The following is a 22,036-nucleotide window of genomic DNA, read 5'->3' as shown; positions in this document are numbered from 1 at the left end:
GACAGGTCAAGGGGGTGGGATGAGGTTAGTCGGTAGGAGATGGAGGTGCGGCTTGAGGTGGGAGGAGGGGATAGGTGGGAGGAAGAACGGGTTAGGGAGGCAGGGACGAGCTGGACTGGTTTTGGGATGCGGTAGGGGGAGGGGAGATTTTGAAACTTGTGAAATCCACATTGATACCATTGGGCTGCAGGGTTCCCAAGCGGAATATGAGTTGCTGTTCCTGCAACCTTCGGGTGGCATCGTTGTGGTACTGCAGGAGGCCCAGGATGGACATGTCGTCTGAGGAATGGGAGGGGGAGTTGAAATGGTTCGCGATGGGAGGTGCAGTTGTTTAGTGCGAACCGAGCGTAGGTGTTCTGCAAAGCGGTCCCCGAGTCTCCGCTTGGTTTCCCCGATGTAGAGGAAGCCACACCGGGTACAGCGGATGCAGTATACCACATTGGCAGATGTGCAGGTGAACATCTGCTTGATGTGGAAAGTCTTCTTGGGGCCTGGGATGGGGGTGAGGGAGGAGGTATGGGGGCAGGTGTAGCACTTCCTGCGGTTGCAGGGAAAAGTGCCGGGTGTGGTGGAGCTGGAGGGGAGTGTGGAGTGGACAAGGGAGTCACGGAGAGAGTTGTCCCTCCGGAAAGCAGATAAGGGTGGGGAGGGAAAGATGTCTTTGGTGGTGGGGTCGGATTGCAGATGGCGGAAGTGTCGGAGGATGATGCGTTGGATCCGGAGGTTGGTGGGGTGGTACGTGAGGACAAGGGGGATTCTTTTTTGGTTCTTATTGCGTGGACGGGGTGTGAGGGATGAGGTGCGGGAGATGTGGGAGACACGGTTGAGGGCGTTCTCGACCACCGAGGAGGGGAAGTATCCGGTTTGTCCATTCAATGAATAGAACAGTCAGACCCCTACAGTTCAGGAGGTCACTTGCTTGAAACACGGTGCTGTTGTGACAAATGTGCTGTGGCATTTTATGATGGGTAGCGGCAACTGTTGAGTTGTTTTGAGTATTCTTTTAAAGATGTCAGCTTTTCACTGTGTTAACTTGGTCAGCCAGGAAACATAGCTCCCTTATACAGCAGCAAAATAACACAGTTGGAAATCTGCAATGAAAGCAGAAAATTCTGGAAATGTTATTGGATTTGGCAGCATGTGTGGCGAGTAAAACAGAGTTAAGATTTCATAAGTTCTGATGATGGATCACGACCTGACATGTTAACTTTGTTTCTCTCTGCAGATATTGTCAGAGACAGAGTACTGTAAAATTTTGTTTTTTTTGTTCTTGGCTCCTTTGTCAAAAAAATTTACTTGTATATAAATTCTTTGTGCTCGGGTTTTGCTTTTAAGGATTTGTTTGAAGTTTTGAGTAAAGTTTAAATACATAGTTTAAAGCCACATACAATGCTTTTAGATGGTGACTGTAGTAATGAAAATAGTTTTCTTGTCTATTTGCAAGCTGACTTTAGCAGCAAAGTTCTAGTTTCTGGTTCCAAATTTTGGAATACATAGCAGATATTATGGACCAGATTTTATTGTCAAAATAGTGATCAAGTTTGTGGCACCCATCTTTATTTATGGGTAGATGTTGCAGATGGTAGATTTAAAAACATGTGCAAATATCCCAAAGCTGCAGTTCACTCTATTTCTGCCAACAACTTTGAAAATATGGCTGGATTTGAATAAGCTTATCAGAGGAAATTGGGTCTTGTTGTTACAAGACGCAATTGGGGAGGCGTTGACCTAGTGGTATTGTCGCTGGACTGTTAATCCAGAGGACCCAGATAATGTTCTGGGGACTTGGGTTCGAATCCCACCATGGCAGATGGTGGAATTTGCATTTAATAAATATCTGGAATTAACAGTCTAATGATGCCAGTGAGTCCATTGTCGATTGTTGGAAAAACCCATTTGGTTTACTAATGTCCTTTAGGGAAGGAAACTGCCATCCTAACCTGGTCTGGTCTACATGTGACTCCAGACCCACAGCAATGTGGTTGGCTCTTAACTGTCCTCTGGGCAATTAGGGATGGGCAATAAATGCTGCCTAGCCAGCGATGCCCTCGTCCTGTGAATGAATAAAAAAAAGTGTATATAATCTCTTAACAAATTGATCATTGTTCATTACTTCCAAACGTACTCCCTAGCACTGAAAATTAATCATTATCAATAAGAGACTCATTCCTTTTAAGCATTAATTGTAATTGGAGATCTTAAAATGCCACATTTAATTTTTTTCCTTTCTGCCGCCTTTTGCCCCATTGACTTCTCTTTCTGTGCCAGATTCTGTATTAAATTTACGCATTTAAATTTACACTTTATTCCCACTGTTTCTTTCTTAGTCCTTCAGTCTGATGGGTTAAAAGGATACACGGTTACTTGCCATGTTCACTTACGTTCCCCTCAGTGTCACATTAACAGCTGACATTTTCACCAAGTTAGTGTGCACATATTGTAAAAAATCTAAATAATGTCACACTAGACTAGAACTGTTAATTCTGTTCCTCTATCCACAGATGCTACCAGACCTGCTGAGTTTCTCCAGCACTCTTAGTGGTGTTATTTAAATAATGGTTGACTCTATTAGGTGTAAAATTTGGGCTCGTGCATTTTAATTCAAACAAAATTTATTCAGTAATTACAATTGTATGATTGTAGTAACGAAACATTGTAGATATTCCTATTCACTGTCTGGTTAGCCATTTATTTTATTTAATTTAGTACCTTTGCTAATGGTTAAAGTAATGCAGTACTTTCAAACAAAGGTGCTGAAATACTCTTTTCATTCCCAACATAATTTTAATTTTGGTTTATAATTTTAATTCTGTCTCCAATGATGTTTATTCGTTTGTCTCCTTGTTTTGAAGCAGTGAGTGTGTGTGGTTGTGGCACAGTGATATAGAATGTGTCCATTCCTGACCATCTCTCAGTACTATATTTTCCCAGCTTCTGATTGATGTAGGCATTGGTTAATTAGTTGGGGCAATATGGCAAGATTAGACGAATGAGATTCTTGACATCGAGAAGAGAAAAATCTGGATTGTTCCTCCCAAAATTTGAGTGGTGAATTGAGGTTCTCATTAATGAGTGGCAGGAGTCAATTTGCCTTTGAGACTTGTATCTCATTATGACCTTATCTTTATTTATAAGTATTGTCTCATTACATGCTCATAGCTCATCTCTGAGCCATCAGCAGTACAGTTCTCCACTTCAGTGCTGAACTTTGGAGTGTACTGGCACCTTGCATTGTAATGCCTCTGCCAGGCCACTTTGTTCACGGGGACAGGTACCCTGGTATCAGGACAGAGGAGGAGAAATAGATTGGGAGGAGAGTCTCTGTTCTGTGCTAAAGATTCTATGCAACACAGTCTTAGTCAGGCTCACTCAGTAAAATCAATCTGTTTAATGTCATTATGACGAAAAAAGTATTTTCTTTTCCCCAAAGATTGGGGAGCATTTGACAATCCTTGCAGAAATCTTTATAGCCCCCACTCTTTAACTGTTCAATTTAAATCACAGAACTGCATCAACAGACTGATACATTATCAGAACATTCAGATGACTTTTGGTTTAATTTTCTATTTCTTCATGGTCATAAATGAAAATCCCATGAATTTGCTTTAAAAGCAACAGGTAGCTACATTGAAAGAATTAAATATTCAAAAACACTACATCATACACAATGAGGTGGAATCTGGCAAGTGCGCAGAAAGGATATACAGAAGATAAATTTTCTGATTAGCATCATTGCTTAAACAGCAACAATCATTAAAAGGAACAAACAAGGTTTTATAAGGCTTGTCTTACCAGTGATAGTGCTGTTAAGATGTGATTATTACCAAAATATCACATCATAACATAAATCCATAGCTCTTTTATATCCCTAAACAAAATGTGAGCTGTTCTTCCTTCTAAAATTTAAAATAGACCACATGGGGTCTATATAAACTCACCATAATAGGCAATGGAGAATTACAGGCAAAAATAAAAATAACATAACACAACATAACCTTAACCCACTGTGCATGTACCTGCTGCAATCTTTGTGGTTATATGTTATGTCCGTGTACTACTCTTGAGAGTTGTCACCCATCATTATATTAATGAAATCAGGTTCCCACAGTATAGTTGGCAGGTTGGCCATATTTCACAGGGTACAAGAAACCTGGTAATTAAATGGATTGGATCAAGCAGCTAACACAGAAACAGAACATACAGCACAGCAACAAGCCCTTTCGCCCACCATGTCTGTGCTGATCCATGATGTCATTCTGAACTAATCCCATCTGCCTGCACATGGTCCATATGCTTTTTATAGCATAGCTTGGGAGCCCCTCATGTAAACTTTCTGCCAATCATGGTCTTACCTCGTTGCTGTAAACAACAGAATGCCCCAGCTTCCCCCCAGATCAGTGATTATTTTTTCCTTCTCGGTCTCCATCTGGGCTTACATTGCACTGTGGTCTGATCTTTGCCTCCTCATCCTTCCGAACTCTCTGGTTGGAATGCTGCTTTGCCAGAAGTGCTATCACCTGGACGAAATGTTAAACCTGACTAATTTCAGGTGTACGTTAAAGCTCCCAAGGTATGCTTCTAAAAAAAGATTAACTTTCTTCTTTCAATCAGTACACCCAGAAACCCATTAACCAGCCATTCATTTAAATACAATTGTGTAGCCTTGCTTAGTTACTCTAGGAAGAATATGCCAAGTGCTTTGTTGTTTTTTCCCCAGAAATATGGCTCTACGTGCTATATAAACAAATGTTTCAAGCTAAAAAGATTTAAACTTAAATTGATTTGTATCAATACTGCTAATTTATTTTTGTATAATAGAATTGCACTTAAGAACTCTGAAGATTAGCAAATTGATTTTTCAATTAGAATGGAATCTATTTTATTACACAAGGTAGTGCATTTCTCATAATTTCTCTGACCCCTACATGAGTAATGAAAATTGCTGGATTATAGGGTTCCTCATGCTGCCTTCCCTATTATCCTCTGAACTTGGATGTTCACTTTTTTGATTCATGGATGAGGACTCCCAAATATCTCTGTTCCGTAGCTTTATGCAGTCTTTCTCCATTTTAAACAAGATTCAGCACCTCTATTCCTGCCAAAGTGCATAACTTCACATTTTCCCCAATTTATATTCCATCTACCAAGACTTTGTCCACTCGCTTAACCTGGCTACATCCCTCTGCAGACTCTGTGTCATCCTCCCACTTCCTTTCCATCCTATTTTATGTCATTTGCATACTTTGCTATGGTACGTTCACATTCCCCATCCAAGTTTTCAATATGTTATCATAGATAATTGTCATTGGAATTTAGAAGAGGTGATTTTATTGAAACATAAAATTTTGAGAGGGCTTCACAAAGTTGATATCGTCAGGCTGTTTCCCTTCACGGGGAATCTTGAACTAGAGCTCACAGATTCTTGAACTTTCGAGGAGTTAGTCTATGGTAATAGGAATGACAGGAAAGTGGAGTTAAGGTCAAGATTCGATTAGCCATGAGTATTTGAACGGAGCAGGCTCCAAGAGCTGTAAAACCTCCTGCTGCTATTTCTTATGTTGTAATACTGGAATCATGGTTCAGTATCTTGGCTTGTGGCATATTTCTTGCAACCTATGTTAGTATCATTTTTGTTTTAAAAGAAACTCACTGGTATACCTCTATCTGTTTGGTCTGTCAACATATTTTTTTAAAAAATTACAAAATATGGTGAACTGCATTTTTAGAAAATAATTAATCTGCAATTGCAGAAACTTTACATTTCTTAGTTTTGGCTGATGAATGTCCGAAACTTGACTTTAACCATTGTATTTCACAGGCAGTCCAACCCAACACTGGTGACGTGGTTTATGATTGTTTTCTCGATTGCAAATCCAGATCTGAGCTGGAAAGCCGGATCCTATGTCTACAGCCAGTCGAAATTCTGCTTCCAATGGAGTTGTCAGAGAACACGGAAAAGCTTCTCGCAAGCATCACTGCTTCAAGGTATAATGTGAGATGTGAGCAGGTTGACCTTTCTGAAAGGATGTTTCTGAGGTGACTTTTTTCCGAGATGATAATTGAAAATGGCCGGTCTACGCAATGTCTATAGTAGGGGAATCAGGTTTGTTGGAAAAACACAGTGGCGGGCGTGGTTTTGTTGATGGACAATATTCAGTAAATGTTATTTAGACGTTCTGGCCTCTCTTGAATCTGTAAGCATTGTGGTTGATTTTTTTGTGTTAAATATTTTGACATGAAATATTGTTTATTCTGCACCCTCCATGAGTCCATAAGATAAAGGAGCAGAATTAGGCCATTCAGTCTATCAAGTCTGCTGCACCAACCATTCAATCGTAGCTGATATGTTTCTCAACCCCATTCTCCTGCCTTTTCCCTGTAACCTTTGATGCCCTTACTAATCAAGAACCTATCTGTCTGTCTTAAATACACTCAATGTCTTGGCCTCCACAGCCCCCTGCGACAATGATTTCCTTGGATTAACCACCATCTGGCTGAAGAAATTCCTCCTCATCTCAGTTCTAAAGGATCGTTCCTTCACTCTGAGGCTGTGCCCTTGGGTCCTTGTCTCCCCTACTAATGGAAACATCTTCTCTGCATCCACCATATCCATACCTCTCAGTATTCTATAAGTTTGAATCAGATCCTCCCCGCGCCCTCATCCTTCTGAACTCCATCGAGTACAGACCTAGAGTCCTCAACTGCTCCTCATATGACAAGCCTTTCGTACCTGGGATCATTCTTGTAAACCTCATCTGGATCCCCTCCAAAACCAGCGCACCCTCCCTTAGATATGGGGCCCAAAACTGCTCATAATATTCCAAATATGGTCTGACTACAGCCTCATAAAGCCTTAGCATCCCTGCTCTTGCATTCTAGCATTCTCTCAGCATGATTTTTACCATTTTGGGTTGAAGATATCCCTGATAGCCATATGACCAGCATTGGATTATTTAATATATTGAAAGATGGTTCCTGTGCTCCCCAACCTTTGAAAATGTATCAAGTTAGCCCCATGACTTTTTCCAGTTCCACAGGGTCTTAAACAGCAGTCGTTTATAAAAATGACTAGAGCCTACTGAAGAAATTGTGGGGAAAGAATTTCTCTTCCAGTCCCATAGCTCTATTGTGAGCTGCTGCCACTTTTTTTACTTGGCTTCTCGCTTCCTCTGGCCACCTCCCATCATTGTTGCAAAGTTCAAATTTAAGCATGTGTTGCGGAGCTGATGTTTAAGGTGATATAGATGCTGTTGTTTTCCTCTATTGAAATTACATTGGAGACAGTTTTGGTTGAGGCTGTCGCTAGAAGCATAGGCTAGAATTTGCCCGCTGTCTCTGCAGGATTGAAAGCACAATTATTCAAGATTTCTGCCTGTGATTTATGCTACGACTTGATATTTTGGTGATAATCACATCTTAACAGCACTATCAGTGACAGGATGAGCCTTATAAAACCTTGTTTGTTCCTTTTGATTGTTGCTGTTTAAGCAATGATGCTAATTCAGAAAATTTATCTTCTGTATATCCTTTCTGTGCACTTGCCAAATCCCCCTTCATAGTGTGTGTCTTTGTTTTTGAATATTTAATTCTTTCAATGTAGCTACCTGTTGCTTTTAAAGCAAATTTATGGGATTTTCATTCATGACCACAAAGAAATAGTAAATTAAATTCAAAGTCATCTGAATGTTCTGATAATTTTTCTATTGTTGATAATGTGTTCTGGTATTCAACTGCACAGTTAGAGGGGAGAGTACAAAGACTTCTGCAAGGATTATTGTCAGATGCTCCCTAGCCTTTGAAAAAAAAAGTACTTATTGTCGCAATGACACTGAATTGATTTTGAGTGAACTAGGCTGAGACAGCATTACATAACAAAATAGGGACCCTCCTTCCAGTCTACTTCTCCTTCACGGTCCAGATATTCTTTATCTTCACCTTTTGCTTATCAACGTCTCCTTAACTCATCTCAATTCTTCCATGTAGAGTGGAGTCCTGAATTCTCACTACTTTGTTCTTTTTAGCTCTATTCCTCTAGAACCAACACTGACGGTTCATTTGGAGTTTTAGATATTTTGTTAACCTGTGTTGTTACAGACTGTGAATGTGTACTTTTAGATTCCTTGACTATCATTTAGACTCCTTTTCCAAAGGAGAATGTGGTATCCTTATGTCCCTTAATCAAAGTGTACCACCTCACACTTAACCAATACTGAGACTCATTTGTCAGTTACACTGAGGCTTCTGGACATGGGGTTCTACATTTTGTCCCAACCTCCCACCTCTGTCCTTGATCTCCTACATTATTCCAGCGACGCTTGACCTAAGCTTAAGGAGCAGCTCCGAATTTTTCAATGGGACACTTCACAACTTTCCCAACTTGACAATGAGCTCACTAATTTAGGCCATAATCTCTACCTCTATTTTTATTCCCTTTCCTTTGCCGATTTTTGGATTAAAGGTCAAATTAAAACTGGGGCTTTAAGCTCAATGCTTTTCAGCATTGCCCAGCTGCTGATTAAACTTCAGTCAGTGGTAACATAGAAACAGTTACTCAACAGCTACATGAACAAAAAGAATGTTGAATTTTGATGTTAAGCATTGCAGAGAACTGCAACACTGTTGATTTTTAAAAATCGCAGTGCATTCATGTGTGAAGATCAGATTGGGCTGTGATGCCTCTGCATTGAGTAGTGTATTGCTGAACAGGTTTACGTGTGAATTGTTTGCAAAGGTGAGGGAAATAAAGCAAAGAATCTGTATTTATATGGTGTGTAGACCGCAGCAGGGCCAAAAATGCTTCATTGTCTGAGGGTAGAATTTTAGCTTATCCTCTCCCCATCCTCAAAGGCCATAGAACTGGGTGCCATCCAATTAATGCCACCTCCCTCTGCCACTGGTTCTTTACTAATGGCGTGAGGGGTTCATGCCATTTGGTGATGCCACATTTTATCTGATGGTCTTTTTGCAGTCCGGGGGAAGGGTTGGCGCTGTGATCCCCTGTTTGGGGAGGTTCTGCCCAATGGAGGCCTTGCCCTCCTAAACCCCTGTTGCTGGGGCTAAGTTGGTCTAGGCCAAAATCCCTAACTTAACTTCTGAGTTGGTTCTAGTGTGATCGTCATTGGAGACTCTCTGTAGTGCCCAGTAGTAGTCACTGTTCCAGGTGGCAATACTGATGGCTGTAGATGACCATGCTGTGTGTATGTGTGTTGGGGGAGGTGGTGCTTGGCTGGGGGAATGGTCTGTTTACAGGGCTAGTATCTGTGCGCTAAATGATAGCTTGTGAAGCACTTTTGGAATGTCACTATTATTGTATAAAATGCAGCAAAGTTGACAATGATGAAGTACATTTCATTTAATGGTGATGACTGTGGGATAAATATTAACCAAAGCACCAGGGATCATGCCTGTGATTCTCCTTGAAATAGTGTCACATAATCTTTTGTGTCCAACTTAGAGGCCAGACAAAACCTTGGTGCAACATCTCACCTGGAAGATGATGCTGCCAGCAGTGCAGCAGTCCATCAGTACTGCTCTGGAGTGTCAGCTTTGACTTTTCTTTTTCCTGTGTTCAGATTCTAGCCAGGGACTTAAACTCATGACCCTCTGACTGAGAAGTGGGATGCTACCGAATGAGACATGACACACAAGAAAGAGCAAAAATTGTGGTCAAAAGCAGTAGGGTGTATTTAGTTGAGGAAAAACTGGAACAGAGTAGCACTGGTGCAGAGCAGCAAACAGGTGTCCATTGTTTGTCACTTTATGTTCTTAAGATTATGGAATTTTCTTTATCTAAAGCCTATTGTAATACAACCTGGCTATTTACCATCCCATCAGCCTACTCCCAATTGTTGGTGAATTGATGGTAGATGCCAGCTATAGTGCTGTCTGCAGCTTTTATACAGCAGCAACCTGCTCACTGCTGCTCAGTTCGGGTTTTGCCAGGGCACATGACTTTGGCCATGGTCCAAACATAGACAAAAGAGCCAAACCCAAGATGAGGTGAGAGTGATTACCCTTGGTATCAATGCAGCATTTGCCAGAAAAAGACATCAAGAAGCCCTAGCAATATTGAAGTCAATGGCAGTAATATAAACACTCCACTGTTTTGGTGTTCTACCTAGCACAAAGGAAGATGGCTGCTGTGCTTGGATGCCAATCATTCTATTGTCAGTATATTTTTCAGCAGTTCCTTAGGGTAGTGTCCTGGTCACAAACATTTTAGCTGCTGTATCAATGACCTACCGTCCATCATAAGTCCAGAAATGGGAATGTTCACTGATGGTGGGGGTATCAAAACAAAAGTTGCTGGAAAAGCTCAGCAGGTCTGGCAGCATCTGTGAAGGAAAAAAACCGAGTTAACGTTTTGGGTCCAGTGACACTTCCTCAGATGGAGGGGGTATAATCACTTTGCAGGGTGTGTAGTATAGACCCCCAAAGAGTTAGAGATTGAGATGGAAAAGAGAGAGATCTCTCAGTAAATCTCAGACAAGTGTAAAAATAATAGGGTAATAAGAGATTTCATCTTTCCCAATACTAACTGGGATAGACAAAGTGTGAATGGCCTATGGGAATGGAGTTCTTAAGTGTGTCCAGTAGAGCTTTTTAAGCCACAATGTAGAAAGTCCTATAAGAGGGGGAATGAAGCCAGGTGAGAGGTGGGTGTAGCAGTGGGAGAATAGATTTAAGGTTATTATGGATAAGAACAAAATGGCGTGGAAAGAAAGGTTCTGAATTGGGGAAGTTTAAATTTAATAATTTTAAGGCAGGATCTGGCCAGAATGCACTAGGACCAGCTACTTCGAGGAAACTTCACTTCTGGGGTCGTGGGCAACTTTCAAAAGGGTAATAGTGAGACTGCAGGGCCAACATATTACTGTAAAGGTGAAAGGTGGGACCAACAAATGCAGAGAGCCCTGGATACGAAGAGATGTACAGGATTGAATAAGGGGAAAAAAAGGAAGGTTATGGTAGAAACTGAAGGTTCTAAACAGCGGATGCCCTCGAGGAATATAGAAAGTGTATGGGGTTACTTTAAAAAAAAAGAAAATTAGAAGAGTGAAGAGGCGATGTGAAAAAACACTGGTGATAACATTAAAGAAAATCTAAACACGTTTTATAAGTATATTAAGGTCAAGAGAATATTCAAGGAAAGTCCGTTAGGGACCAAAGTGGCAACCTGTGCATGGAGCCAGAAGACACAGCCCAGGATTTAAATGCGTACTTTGCATCTGTGCTCACAATAAAGAGGGGTGATGTAGATATAGAAAGCAGAAAGGGGAACTGTAATAAAATTGAACGAATTATATTGAGAGAGAGGATATATTAGTGGGCTTTATGGTAGGCCCAGATGTGATGTATCCCAGCCTGCTTGGGGAGGGGGTAAGGGAAGATATTGCTTCGGCTCTGGTGTTAATTTTCAAATCCTCTCCGGATACATGAGGGGTGCCGAAGGATTGGAGGGCAGTTAATGTGATCGCATTATTCAAGAAGGGTGATTGTGATAAACAAGGAAACTGCAGACTCGTGAGTTTGACATCTATAGTAGGGAAACGATTGGTAAAAATTCTGAGAGATAGAATTAATCTTCACTTGGAGAGATAACAGATTGATCAAGGCTAGCATGGTATTACAAAGGGGAGATCGTGTCTTACAAATTTGATTGAATTTTTCAACGAAATGACTAGTTGTGTCGATGAAAGTACTGCAGTTAATGTCTACATGGACCTCAATGAGGCTTTTCACAAAGTCTCACGTGGTAGACTGGACGAGAAGTGAATAGCCCAGGGGATCTAGGATTAGATCCAAAATTAGCCTAGTGGCAGGAAACTGAGGGTGATGACCCAAAGTTTTTTTTTTTGTGACTAGAAGCTTGTGCCCAGTGGCTTACCACAATGATCGGTGCTGGGTCCCATGCTGTCTGTAGTGTAAATTAGTGATCTATACATGAATATATGAGGATTAAGTAAGTTTGCAGATGTCACAAAAATTGGGGGTGTGATAAATAGTGAGGAGGAAAGCCTTAGACTACAAGATGATGTAGATGGGATGATCAGATGGGTTGAATAGTGACAAATGGAATTTAATCCTGAAAAATGGGAGATGATGCATTTTGAAAGGCCAACTGAAACAAGGGAGTACACGTTGAATAGTAGGACCCTAGGCAGTATAGAAGGTCAGAGCGACTGTGGAATGGATGCCCACAGATCTTTTAAGGCAGCAGGACAGATGGCTGAGGTGGTTAAGAGGCATATGGGATACTTCCCTCTATTAGTCAAGGCATTGAATATAGGAGTAAGGAGGTTATGATGGAGCTGTATATAACTTGGGCGGCACGGTGGCTCAGTGGTTAGCACTGCTGCCTCACAGTGCCAGTGACCTGGGTTCGATTCCAACCTTAGGCGACTGTCTGTGTGGAGTTTGCACATCCTCCCCGTGTCTGCGTGGATTTCCACCGGGTGCTCCGTTTTCCTCCCACAGTCCAAAGATGTGCAGGTTAGGTGGATTGGCCATGCTAAATTGCCCGTAGTGTTCAGGGTTATGTGGATTAGATGGGTTATAGGGGGGTGGGTGTGGGTGTGGGTGTGGGTGTGGGTGGGATGCTCTGAGGGTCGGTGTGGACTTGTTGGGCCAAAGGGCCTGTTTCCACACTGTAGGGATTCTATGAATCCTACGAAAAAAAAACATTAGTTAGGCTACAGCTGGAGTACTGTGTGCAGTTCTGGTTGCCACACAATAGGAAGGACGTGTTTGTACTGGAAAGGGCTCAAAAGGGATTAACAAGGATGATGCCCAGGCTGAAGCAATTCAGCTATGAATTGAGACCAGGTAGGCTTGGAGCAGAGAAGTTGAGGAATGTTTTGACTGTGGTATACAATGTTCTGTGGGACATAGTCAGGGTAGATAGGGAGAAACTTTTCCCCTCAGTAGAGAGTTTGATAACTGGGTGTACAGCGTTAAGGTGCGGTTCGGGAGGTACACAGAGGATTTGAAGAAACATTTTTTTCAAGAGCGAACTATGTGGTAAATGGAAAAGCCCTGGGGAAACTTGATGCACAGAGAGATCTGGGTGTTCAGGTCCATTGTACCCTGAAGGTCGCTACACAGGTCGATAGAGTGGTCAAGAAGGCATACGGCATGCTTTCATTCATCGGACGGGCTATTGAGTACAAGAGTTGGCAGGTCATGTTGCAGTTGTATAGGACTTTGGTTTGACCACATTTGGAATACTACGTAGAGTTCTGGTCGCCACATTACCAAAAGGATGTGGATGCTTTGGAGAGGAGGTTCACCAGGATGTTGTCTGATATGGAGGGCGCTAGCTATGAAGAGAGGTTGAGTAGGTTAGGATTATTTACATTAGAAAGACGGAGGTTGAGGGGGGACCTGATTGAGGCCTACAAAATCATGAGGTATAGACAGGGTGGATAGCAAGAAGCTTTTTCCGCAGAGTGGGGGACTCCATTACTAGGGGTTATGATTTCAAGGTGAGGGGGAAAAGTTTAAGGGAGATATGCATGGAAAGTTCTTTATGCAGAGGGTGGTGGGTCCCTGGAACGCATTGCCAGCGCAGGTGGTAGAGGCGGGCACGATAGCGTCATTTAAGATGTATCTAGGCACATACATGAATGGGCAGGGAGCAGAGGGATACAGATCCTTGGAAAATAGGCGACAGGTTTGGATAGAGGATCTGGATCGGCGCAGGCTTGGAGGGCCGAAGGGCTGTTCCTGTGCTGTAATTTTCTTTGTTCTTTAACCCAGAGAATTGTGGGTCTCTGGAACTCACTACCTGAATGGTGGTAGATGTGGAACCCTCAAGACATTTAAGAAGTATTTGATATGCCATTGTGTTCAAGGCTATGAGCCAAGTGCTGAAAAATGGGATTAGAATGGATGGATGTTTGAAGACTGTGTGGACATGATGGGCCGGAGACCCTCTTTCCCTGTTGTGAAAACTCTGCCTTAATGACTCTATGATTGCACAACCTTAAGCACTATTCCTGAGTCCTCAGGTACTGAATTAGCCCTGGACAGTATTCAAGCTTGGGATGATAAATGATAATATTCGTGCCACAGAAGTGAAAGGCAATGAGCATCCCTTCCATTACAGAATTTAAACCATTTTCCCTGTTCCCTGTAAGCCATGTTTGATGGAATTATCATCGCTAAATCCCCCATTATCAACATCATGGGGGTTAACAGTGACTAGAAGTTGAATTGGACTAATTATGGTTATGAGAGCCATTCAGAGTCTAGGGATAATGTGGCGAGTAACTTGCCTCCTGTCCATCATCTACTAGGCACAAGTCAGGACTGTGATGCAGTACTTCCCACTGGATCAAATGAATGTGTCTCCAACAAGTTTGACACTTTCTTGGACAAAACAGTTTGCTCATTTAACCCTGCATCTACCACTTTAAGTATTCACTTCTCCATCAGTATTGCACAGTGGCAGCAATGTATATAGTCTATAAGATGCACTGCAGTAACTTGTCAGGTCTCTTTTGACAGCATCTTCCAAACCTGCAACTTTGACCAGCTCAAAGTTCTCCTCTAAGTTACGCACCATCCTGTCTTACAGTCACTCTGCTGTTTGTTCATTATTGTTGGGTCTGAATTCCTCAAAGCAATATGGGTGTGTCTGCACCACATATACTGTAGTGGTTCAAGGAAGTGGCTCATCAGCACCTTCTCAAGGACAACAACCCAAAAATGGGTTTGAATTTGGTAGCTACTTTTAAACTTCAGATGTAGTGGATGTGGCCAGTATACTTATAAATTATAAAGCAACTAACCAGAACTTTGGCTAAATTCTTGAATTCTGACCTACCTTAAGACCTCTAACAAAGTCTGGGCAGTTTTGTGAAAGTATTGCGAAAGCCCATGTTTGACCTTGCACATTATTTGGTCGTCTGCAGTTGTTGACTTCGTAAGATGGGACCATCTGCCACTTTTTCCGTAGAAGCTGCCTAAGTTTCGTATGTTTTTGATTTGCTTTTTCACGTACAATTTAAGAAAATACATAAAAATATATTTCCTGGCGAACATACAGCTCCACACTGTGACTCTGTGTGGAATCAGTGTGAGCAAATTACCAAATGGAAAAACATCAGGAGACCTTATCGAGATGTGGCTTCACATGGATCTTTCAGGACTGTTGCTGGGAAACTTGATTTGTTTACATGAGTCATTTTTATGAATGGTTGATATTTTAATTTTTATGTATTGACTCTGGTTAGGTATTGCATATGCCATGTGTATGAAACCTTGTTTATGTGGCATGAGAAAATAACCAAACATATTTAGAGTTTTTATAATATGTAGGCTGGGGTAGAAGATCAGGTATTTTCCTTCATTCTTTGCTAATTTGACCCAATTTCCCCACCCTGTGCTATTGAGAGAAAGCTGTGAATATGGTCTGTCATCTGTTTTTTGCCAAGGCTACTGCTGATCACTGGGCAAACCACTGTGTTTTACATCTTGTTTTGTTGGCCTGTCTCAGTTTAGTCTCATGGTTATAACAATTAAGTAACCTGGGTGTTTTGGAGATTATTGAACCGGAACATTGCCCAACTATTTAGCTACTTGTTGATGAATGATGATGCTTGTTGAAACAGATAATGACTGAAAAAAGAATTCTGGTCATCTTACACTGATTCTATGACAGGACTAAATTATTGTCGAGTTTTGGTTTAATTTGTGAATTTTGGATTACAATCTAATAGCTGAGAGAGCGGAATATACCTTGGATTTAATTTTTCGAACTTAATATTTCATACAGCTATTATGGCCACATACTGCTTTTAAATATAGTGTTTGAGAACTCTGTGCCCTGCGGATGGAATATTTGGTTTGTTAGGTTAAATGTACTTAGTTTCTTGGCATGGGTTGGTTGGGTTGACTGGCCTGTTTCTGTACTGAAAATTGGGTGCCAACCTGGTGAAACTAATGGAAATACTGGATGCTGTAAAGACTATGGGCTGTGACAACATTCAGTAATAGCACTGAAGACTTGTACTCCAGAAATAACTGCAGCCCAAGCTGAGCTGTTCCAGTACAGCTTCAACACTATCCATCTATCCATCAATTATGGAAATCTAACAGCAATGATACTTGGGTGACTGAGGAACTCTGCACTGATTGGAATCAAACCTGGCATCTCTGCAGGAATTCCCCAGTTAATGTCCTAGGCCTAAACCTCTTCAGCTACATTATCAGTGATCTTCCATCCATCATGAGTTCAGGGTGGTGATGATCCTGACTGCACAATGTTCAGCACCATTCATGACTCCTCAGATGTGATAGCAATCTGAGTGCATAAGCAACTTGATTTGCACAACATTCAAGCTTGTGTAGATAAGTGCCAAGAAGCATTAGCACCAAAGAAGTATCAGGCAATGACTAACAATAGAGAAGCTAGCATTCTCCACTTTAGCAGCATTGCTGTTGTTAAATCTCCCACGATAGTGTACTGTTGATCACCATTGACCAGGAACGTAGTCACACGGGAACTAGAAGCACGAGTAAGCGGTTTGGTCCCCTTAGTCTGCTATTCTGTTTGATTAGAGATGTTTGATATTTCCTGAATACTGAGGCTGCAGTGAGTGACTCACCACCTGACTTCCCAAAACCTGCCTGCCATGTACAACTCTCACATCAGGAATATGATGGAACATTCTTCAGTTGTCTGGATGACTGCAGCTCCAGTGACACTGAAGAAGCTTGTTATGTTTTTAGAACGGGCTGCCTGGTTGGATCCCTACCTGCCACCTTAAACATTCACTTCTTCTATTACTGCCATCCAGTGACAGCAGTATATTGTCTGCTCATCAAGGCAGCTTCCATAAAACCTTTCAAATCCACAACCTTTCCAACCAAATAAATGAATAGTATGTGCATTGTAAAACCATGACCACTTGCATACCCCCTTCCATGTCTGGCAGCATCCTGAGTTAGAAATGTATTGTTTTTATTTCTTCACTGTTGCTGGGTCCAATTTCTGAAACTCTCTAATAGCACCAGATGTACGTACACCAGGGAACTGCAGTGATGCAAAAAGCCATCTTTGCACTATCTTGAGGGCAACTAGAGATGCAATTTGTTCATCCCATGAACAAATATAAAAGAAAACCTGTTCCTGTTTCCGTCTCCTGAAGGTTTAATAAGTCCTACAGCTTGTGCATTTCTTTACTTTGCCTCAGCCCTTTAAGGCCCCTTAAAATTAATTGTTTGTACTGCAAAAATTCATTTACCTGTAAAATGACCAACTTCAGAAGAACATGTGTGATCTCGCTATTTTAACCAGTATTTGTATTACATTGGAAGAGGGCTGGGACTTCTAAACCTGGCCTCTAACAAATGAAGAGAGACTTAGTACTAATATGTTTGCATTACTGAATAGATTGAGTGGTTACACAGTTTTTAAACATTGAGGTATCAATTTACATACATTTTTATAAAGGGTTGCTTGACTTAGATAGTGAGGTTTGTCATGAATGGATACTGATTTTAAAACTCCAAATGCTTCTTTAACATTGAGGTTACCTTCTTCCAAGGAGTAATGATGTTACTCTTGGTCCAAGCTTCAATTTAGTGTCTATTAAATTCTTTACAGTAAATATCAGTTTGGTCAATAGAAACTGAATTGATCACATGGTCCAAGATGGAACATGTGCTGTTGGGGACAGAGGCTAAATTGCTTTTGCAAATCGAAGGCTCACTTGACATCTATTCATACTTTGAAAATTTCAAGTATTTGTCTTATATGAATTGATAAAAAAGTAAGGACCCAAAATAAATCTTTGAACAAAAAGGGAAACTAAAATCATGCTTCATGACTCAAAATGCTAAAGAATTTGCAAGAATGTCAATATGATTTTGTTAATGGGACATTAATCATAGAGCCTTTGTTTTGCTGAGAAGAACTCTTTTATGGATTTTCACATTAGGAACTCAATACAAATTTTATTTTGATTTTATTGATTTGTATGAACTGACCTATGAACAGTGAAACCCATACTTTCTTTTTCCTGCAATCTGTACACTTAAATTAAAACAGAACAAACAGCTTTAATATCTTTAGCTGCTAGGCAACCAAAAGGAAATCAATTACAAGACAACAAAAAAACCATTGTGAATTCAATAATTTATAAGGTCATCTTCTATAAAGGGTGGATTGTCTTCAAAAGTATTGATGGACTTTTTTAATATTAACTGTTAATAACATTGGTCAGAAATACATTTTAATAGTTCATGTGGATTCTTTGTGTTCTTTAGCTACATATATTTTGACATAGTCACATAATTCTAAATATCACCCTTCCCATTGTACAGAATCCTAATCTGAAATGTTCAATATGTAAAACTTAATCAGGTCAGCATTAAAATATTAGTAGTTGTGGTGTTTTGAGTCAAACATCCCTGAGTTGAGATAACAAGAAGGGTCTAGGCCCGAAACGTCAGCCTTCCTGCTCCTCTGATGCTGCTTGGCCTGCTGTGTTCATCCACCTTGTTATATCAGATTCCCCAGCATCTGCAGTTCCTACCATCCCAGAGTTGACATGTGTTTGAATTGCAGTGTCTCTCTGTTCCTGGACCCCTTTTTATATTTGTATTATTTTGCTCATAAGTACGTACTTATTCTTCCAATATGCAAAATAACACTTGTTTATGTTATCCAAATTCAATAGAAATTGTGTTGAAAAAATTAGAAAATAATAAAATTAGACAGTAGGAGTTACCATTAATGATTAACGTTTTTGTAATACAATTCAGGGGGATAATTTGTTAGTTGAATGCCTTTCAACTGCTGGTTGGTAAAAGTAATAGAAGGTGTGAAAATATGATGGCTTACTTGTGAAAGCCCTTTGTACTTGTACTTGTACTTGTATTTGTATTTGGGGTGCCCTTAATTACGTTGCAGTGGAAAGGCCAATAACACCTGCCTAAGAACACAAGAAATAGGATCAGGAATAGACTAGAGACAGTAGGAACTGCAGATGTTGGAGAATCCGAGACAGCAAAGTGCAGGGCTGGATGAACACAGCAGGCCAAGCAGCATCATAGGAGCAGAAAGGCTGACGTTTCGGGCCTAGACCCTTCATCAGAAAAGGGGAAGGGGTAGGGGGTTCTGAAATAAATAGGGAGAGAGTGGGAGGCGGATAGAAGATGGATAGAGGAGAGGATAGGTGGAGAGGAAACAAACAGGTCGAAGAGGCGGGGATGGGGCCAGTAAAGGTGAGTGTAGGTGGGGAGTCAGGGAGGGGATAGGTCAGTCCAGGGAGGACGGACAGGTCAAGGGGGCGGGATGAGGTTAGTCGGTAGGAGATGGAGGTGCGGCTTGAGGTGGGAGGAAGAACAGGTTAGGGAGGTGGGGACGAGCTGGACTGGTGCATTGGGGAAGGGGAGATTTTGAAACTTGTGAAATCCACATTGATACCATTGGGCTGCAGGGTTCCCTGCAACCTTCGGGTGGCATCGTTGAGGCACTGCAGGAGGCCCAGAATGGACGTGACATGTTGTCTGAGGAATGGGAGGGGGAGTTGAAATGGTTCGGGACTGGGAGGTGCAGTTGTTTATTGCGAACCGAGCGTAGGTGTTCTGCAAAGCGGTCCCCGAGCCTCCGCTTGGTTTCCCCGATGTAGAGGAAGCCACACCGGGTACAGCGGATGCAGTATACCACATTGGCAGATGTGCAGGTGAACATCTGCTTGATGTGGAAAGTCTTCTTGGGGCCTGGGATTGGGGTGAGGGAGGAGGTATGGGGGCAGGTGTAGCTCTTCCTGCGGTTGCAGGGTAAAGTGCCGGGTGTGGTGGAGCTGGAGGGGAGTGTGGAGCGGACAAGGGAGTCACGGAGAGAGCGGTCCCTCCGGAAAGCAGATAAGGGTGGGGAGGGAAAGATGTCTTTGGTGGTGGGGTCGGATTGCAGATGGCGGAAGTGTCGGAGGATGATGCGTTGGATCTGGAGGTTGGTGCGGTGGTACGTGAGGACGAGGGGGATTCTTTTTTGGTTCTTATTGCTTGGACGGGGTGTGAGGGATGAGTTGCGGTGAAATGTGGGAGACACGGTTGAGGGCGTTCTCGACCACTGAGGGGGGGAAGTTGCGGTCCTTGTTGCGGTTCATCCAGCTCTGCACCTTGTTGTCTCAGATTCTCCAGCATCTGCAGTTCGTACTATCCAGAGAATTTGGGCCCAGTTTAGTCAGCCTGTCATCATAGGACAAGCTCCTCATACCAGAAACCAATTTAGTGAGCCTTCGCTGTACTACCCCCAGTGCAAGTATATTCTTTCATAAATATGGAGACCAAAACTGCATGCAGTACACTAGATATGGTCTCTTTGAAACCCTGCACATGTCTTCTTTATGTCTGTGCCTCATTCCCTTTGCAGTAAAGGCCAACTTGCCATTTGTCACCTTAATAGTTCACCTGCATGCTGACTTTGTGTTCCTTGTACTATTACACTCTAGTCTCTTTGAGCATCAACATGTAATTATCTGTACCATTTTAAAAAATATTCTGCTCTTCTATTTTAGCCAATGAACAACTTCACACTTCCCTATATTATGCTCCGTCAGCCATTTTATTCCCCACTCACTCAAACTATCTATATCTCTTTGCAGTCCCTCTCTTTCCCTCCTCCTGACAGCTTGCCTTTCCGACTAGCTTTGTCTCATCCACAGGCTTAGATATATTATTTTCTGTCTCATCAACCATGTCACAAATATAGATTGTAATAAGCTGATCCTTGTGCCACTCAGCTATTCATTGCCTACCAAGTTCAAAATACCATATTAATATCCAGTCCATTAATGAATCTTCTATGCATGTGAATATATTATTCACAACTCCATCAACCCTTATCTTGCCCATTATTGTTTCGCATGGCAGCTTTTTGAATGTGTTTTGGAAAGCCAGGTACACGAGATCTAATGGTTCTCTTTCATTTACCTTATTAGTTCCATCCTCAAAGAACTCTAATTAATTTGCCAGACACAATTTCCCAACGAATTTTCTCAACAAATGATGTTTGGCTACTTCTCCTGTGGTGCACTATTTTCTCTCTCCCTCCTTTCTGGAATAACAAGCTAAAATTTGCAAATTTCCAAGCTAATGTGACTTTTCCCGCATCTGGAAGTTTTTGGAAGTTGTAGTGTGTGCATTCACTAGCTCAGAAGCTATCTCTTTTTTTTTCTCAGAACCTGAAGGTTTAGATTGTCAGATCTTGGGGATTTGTCCATTTTTACTGCCTTAATTTTCTTGAATACTTTTTCTCTGCTTCCAAGGCATGAATATTTACTTTAGCTGACATCTACTTTTGACTAGAAAGAGACTACTTTTGCTTTTATTTCTTCTTTCACATTCCATCTGATCAGTTTAAATTATGTCTGCCAGACTCATCTCTCATGAGTGGATAGTTTCAGATGTAACTGGCTGTCTTTTGCCTAGATACTATTAACACCTAGGAGCGTAGGATGTTGTAATTATCATTAACTGCAGCATAAGATCAAATAATGTAGGAGCAGAAGTAGGCCATTCAGCCCATTGAGTCTGCTCTGCTGTCCAGTGAAATCATGGCTGATCTGGTAACTCTCAAACTTTTCTCCATAATCTTTGATTCCCTTACGAATTAAAAATCTGTTTCTCTCAACCTTGAGGATACTTAACAACCCAGCCTCAACAGCTCTCTGCATAAAGAATTCCACAGATTTAATACCCTCTGAGAGAAGCAGACAGATCCTTCAACTTCATGATGTTAACCTCATGCGTTCACATTTTATTAATATTGAAATTGGCCACAACAGTTATGTCATCTAGTTCACATCCTGCTTTGAGACCTAATAACCATGTCCTTGATTTGCTAGTTACAACACAGAGAATTGAAATTTTGTAATCCGCATTACAAGAATGTATTCAGTAAATTAACGTAGCTGAGAAAGCCAAAGCCATGGGGCTTATATTAGTTTATCTACCTAATTCTACAGTTCTTTTTGACTGTTTTCCAGCACCCTGCTCCACTCCATTATGATGTAAAATTGTT

General features: G+C 41.5%; 1 protein-coding gene across 1 annotated transcript in view; it reads left to right on the top strand.

The window, feature by feature from the left end:
* msh3 (mutS homolog 3 (E. coli)) overlaps nucleotides 1–22,036 on the top strand; it is a 268,529-nt gene that overhangs the window by 28,076 nt on the left and 218,417 nt on the right. Inside the window, exon 6 of the mRNA XM_048593784.1 lies at nucleotides 5,819–5,985. Within this exon, the coding sequence (XP_048449741.1) occupies nucleotides 5,819–5,985 (167 nt within the window). The remainder of the gene's footprint in view (nucleotides 1–5,818; nucleotides 5,986–22,036) is intronic.

This window comes from Rhincodon typus, chromosome 3 (assembly GCF_021869965.1).
Source record: "Rhincodon typus isolate 14 chromosome 3, sRhiTyp1.1, whole genome shotgun sequence".
In the NCBI taxonomy this organism is placed as follows: domain Eukaryota; kingdom Metazoa; phylum Chordata; class Chondrichthyes; order Orectolobiformes; family Rhincodontidae; genus Rhincodon; species Rhincodon typus.
The sequence above is the reverse complement of the archived record's forward strand: the minus strand, read 5'-3'. Positions and strand labels throughout refer to the sequence as shown.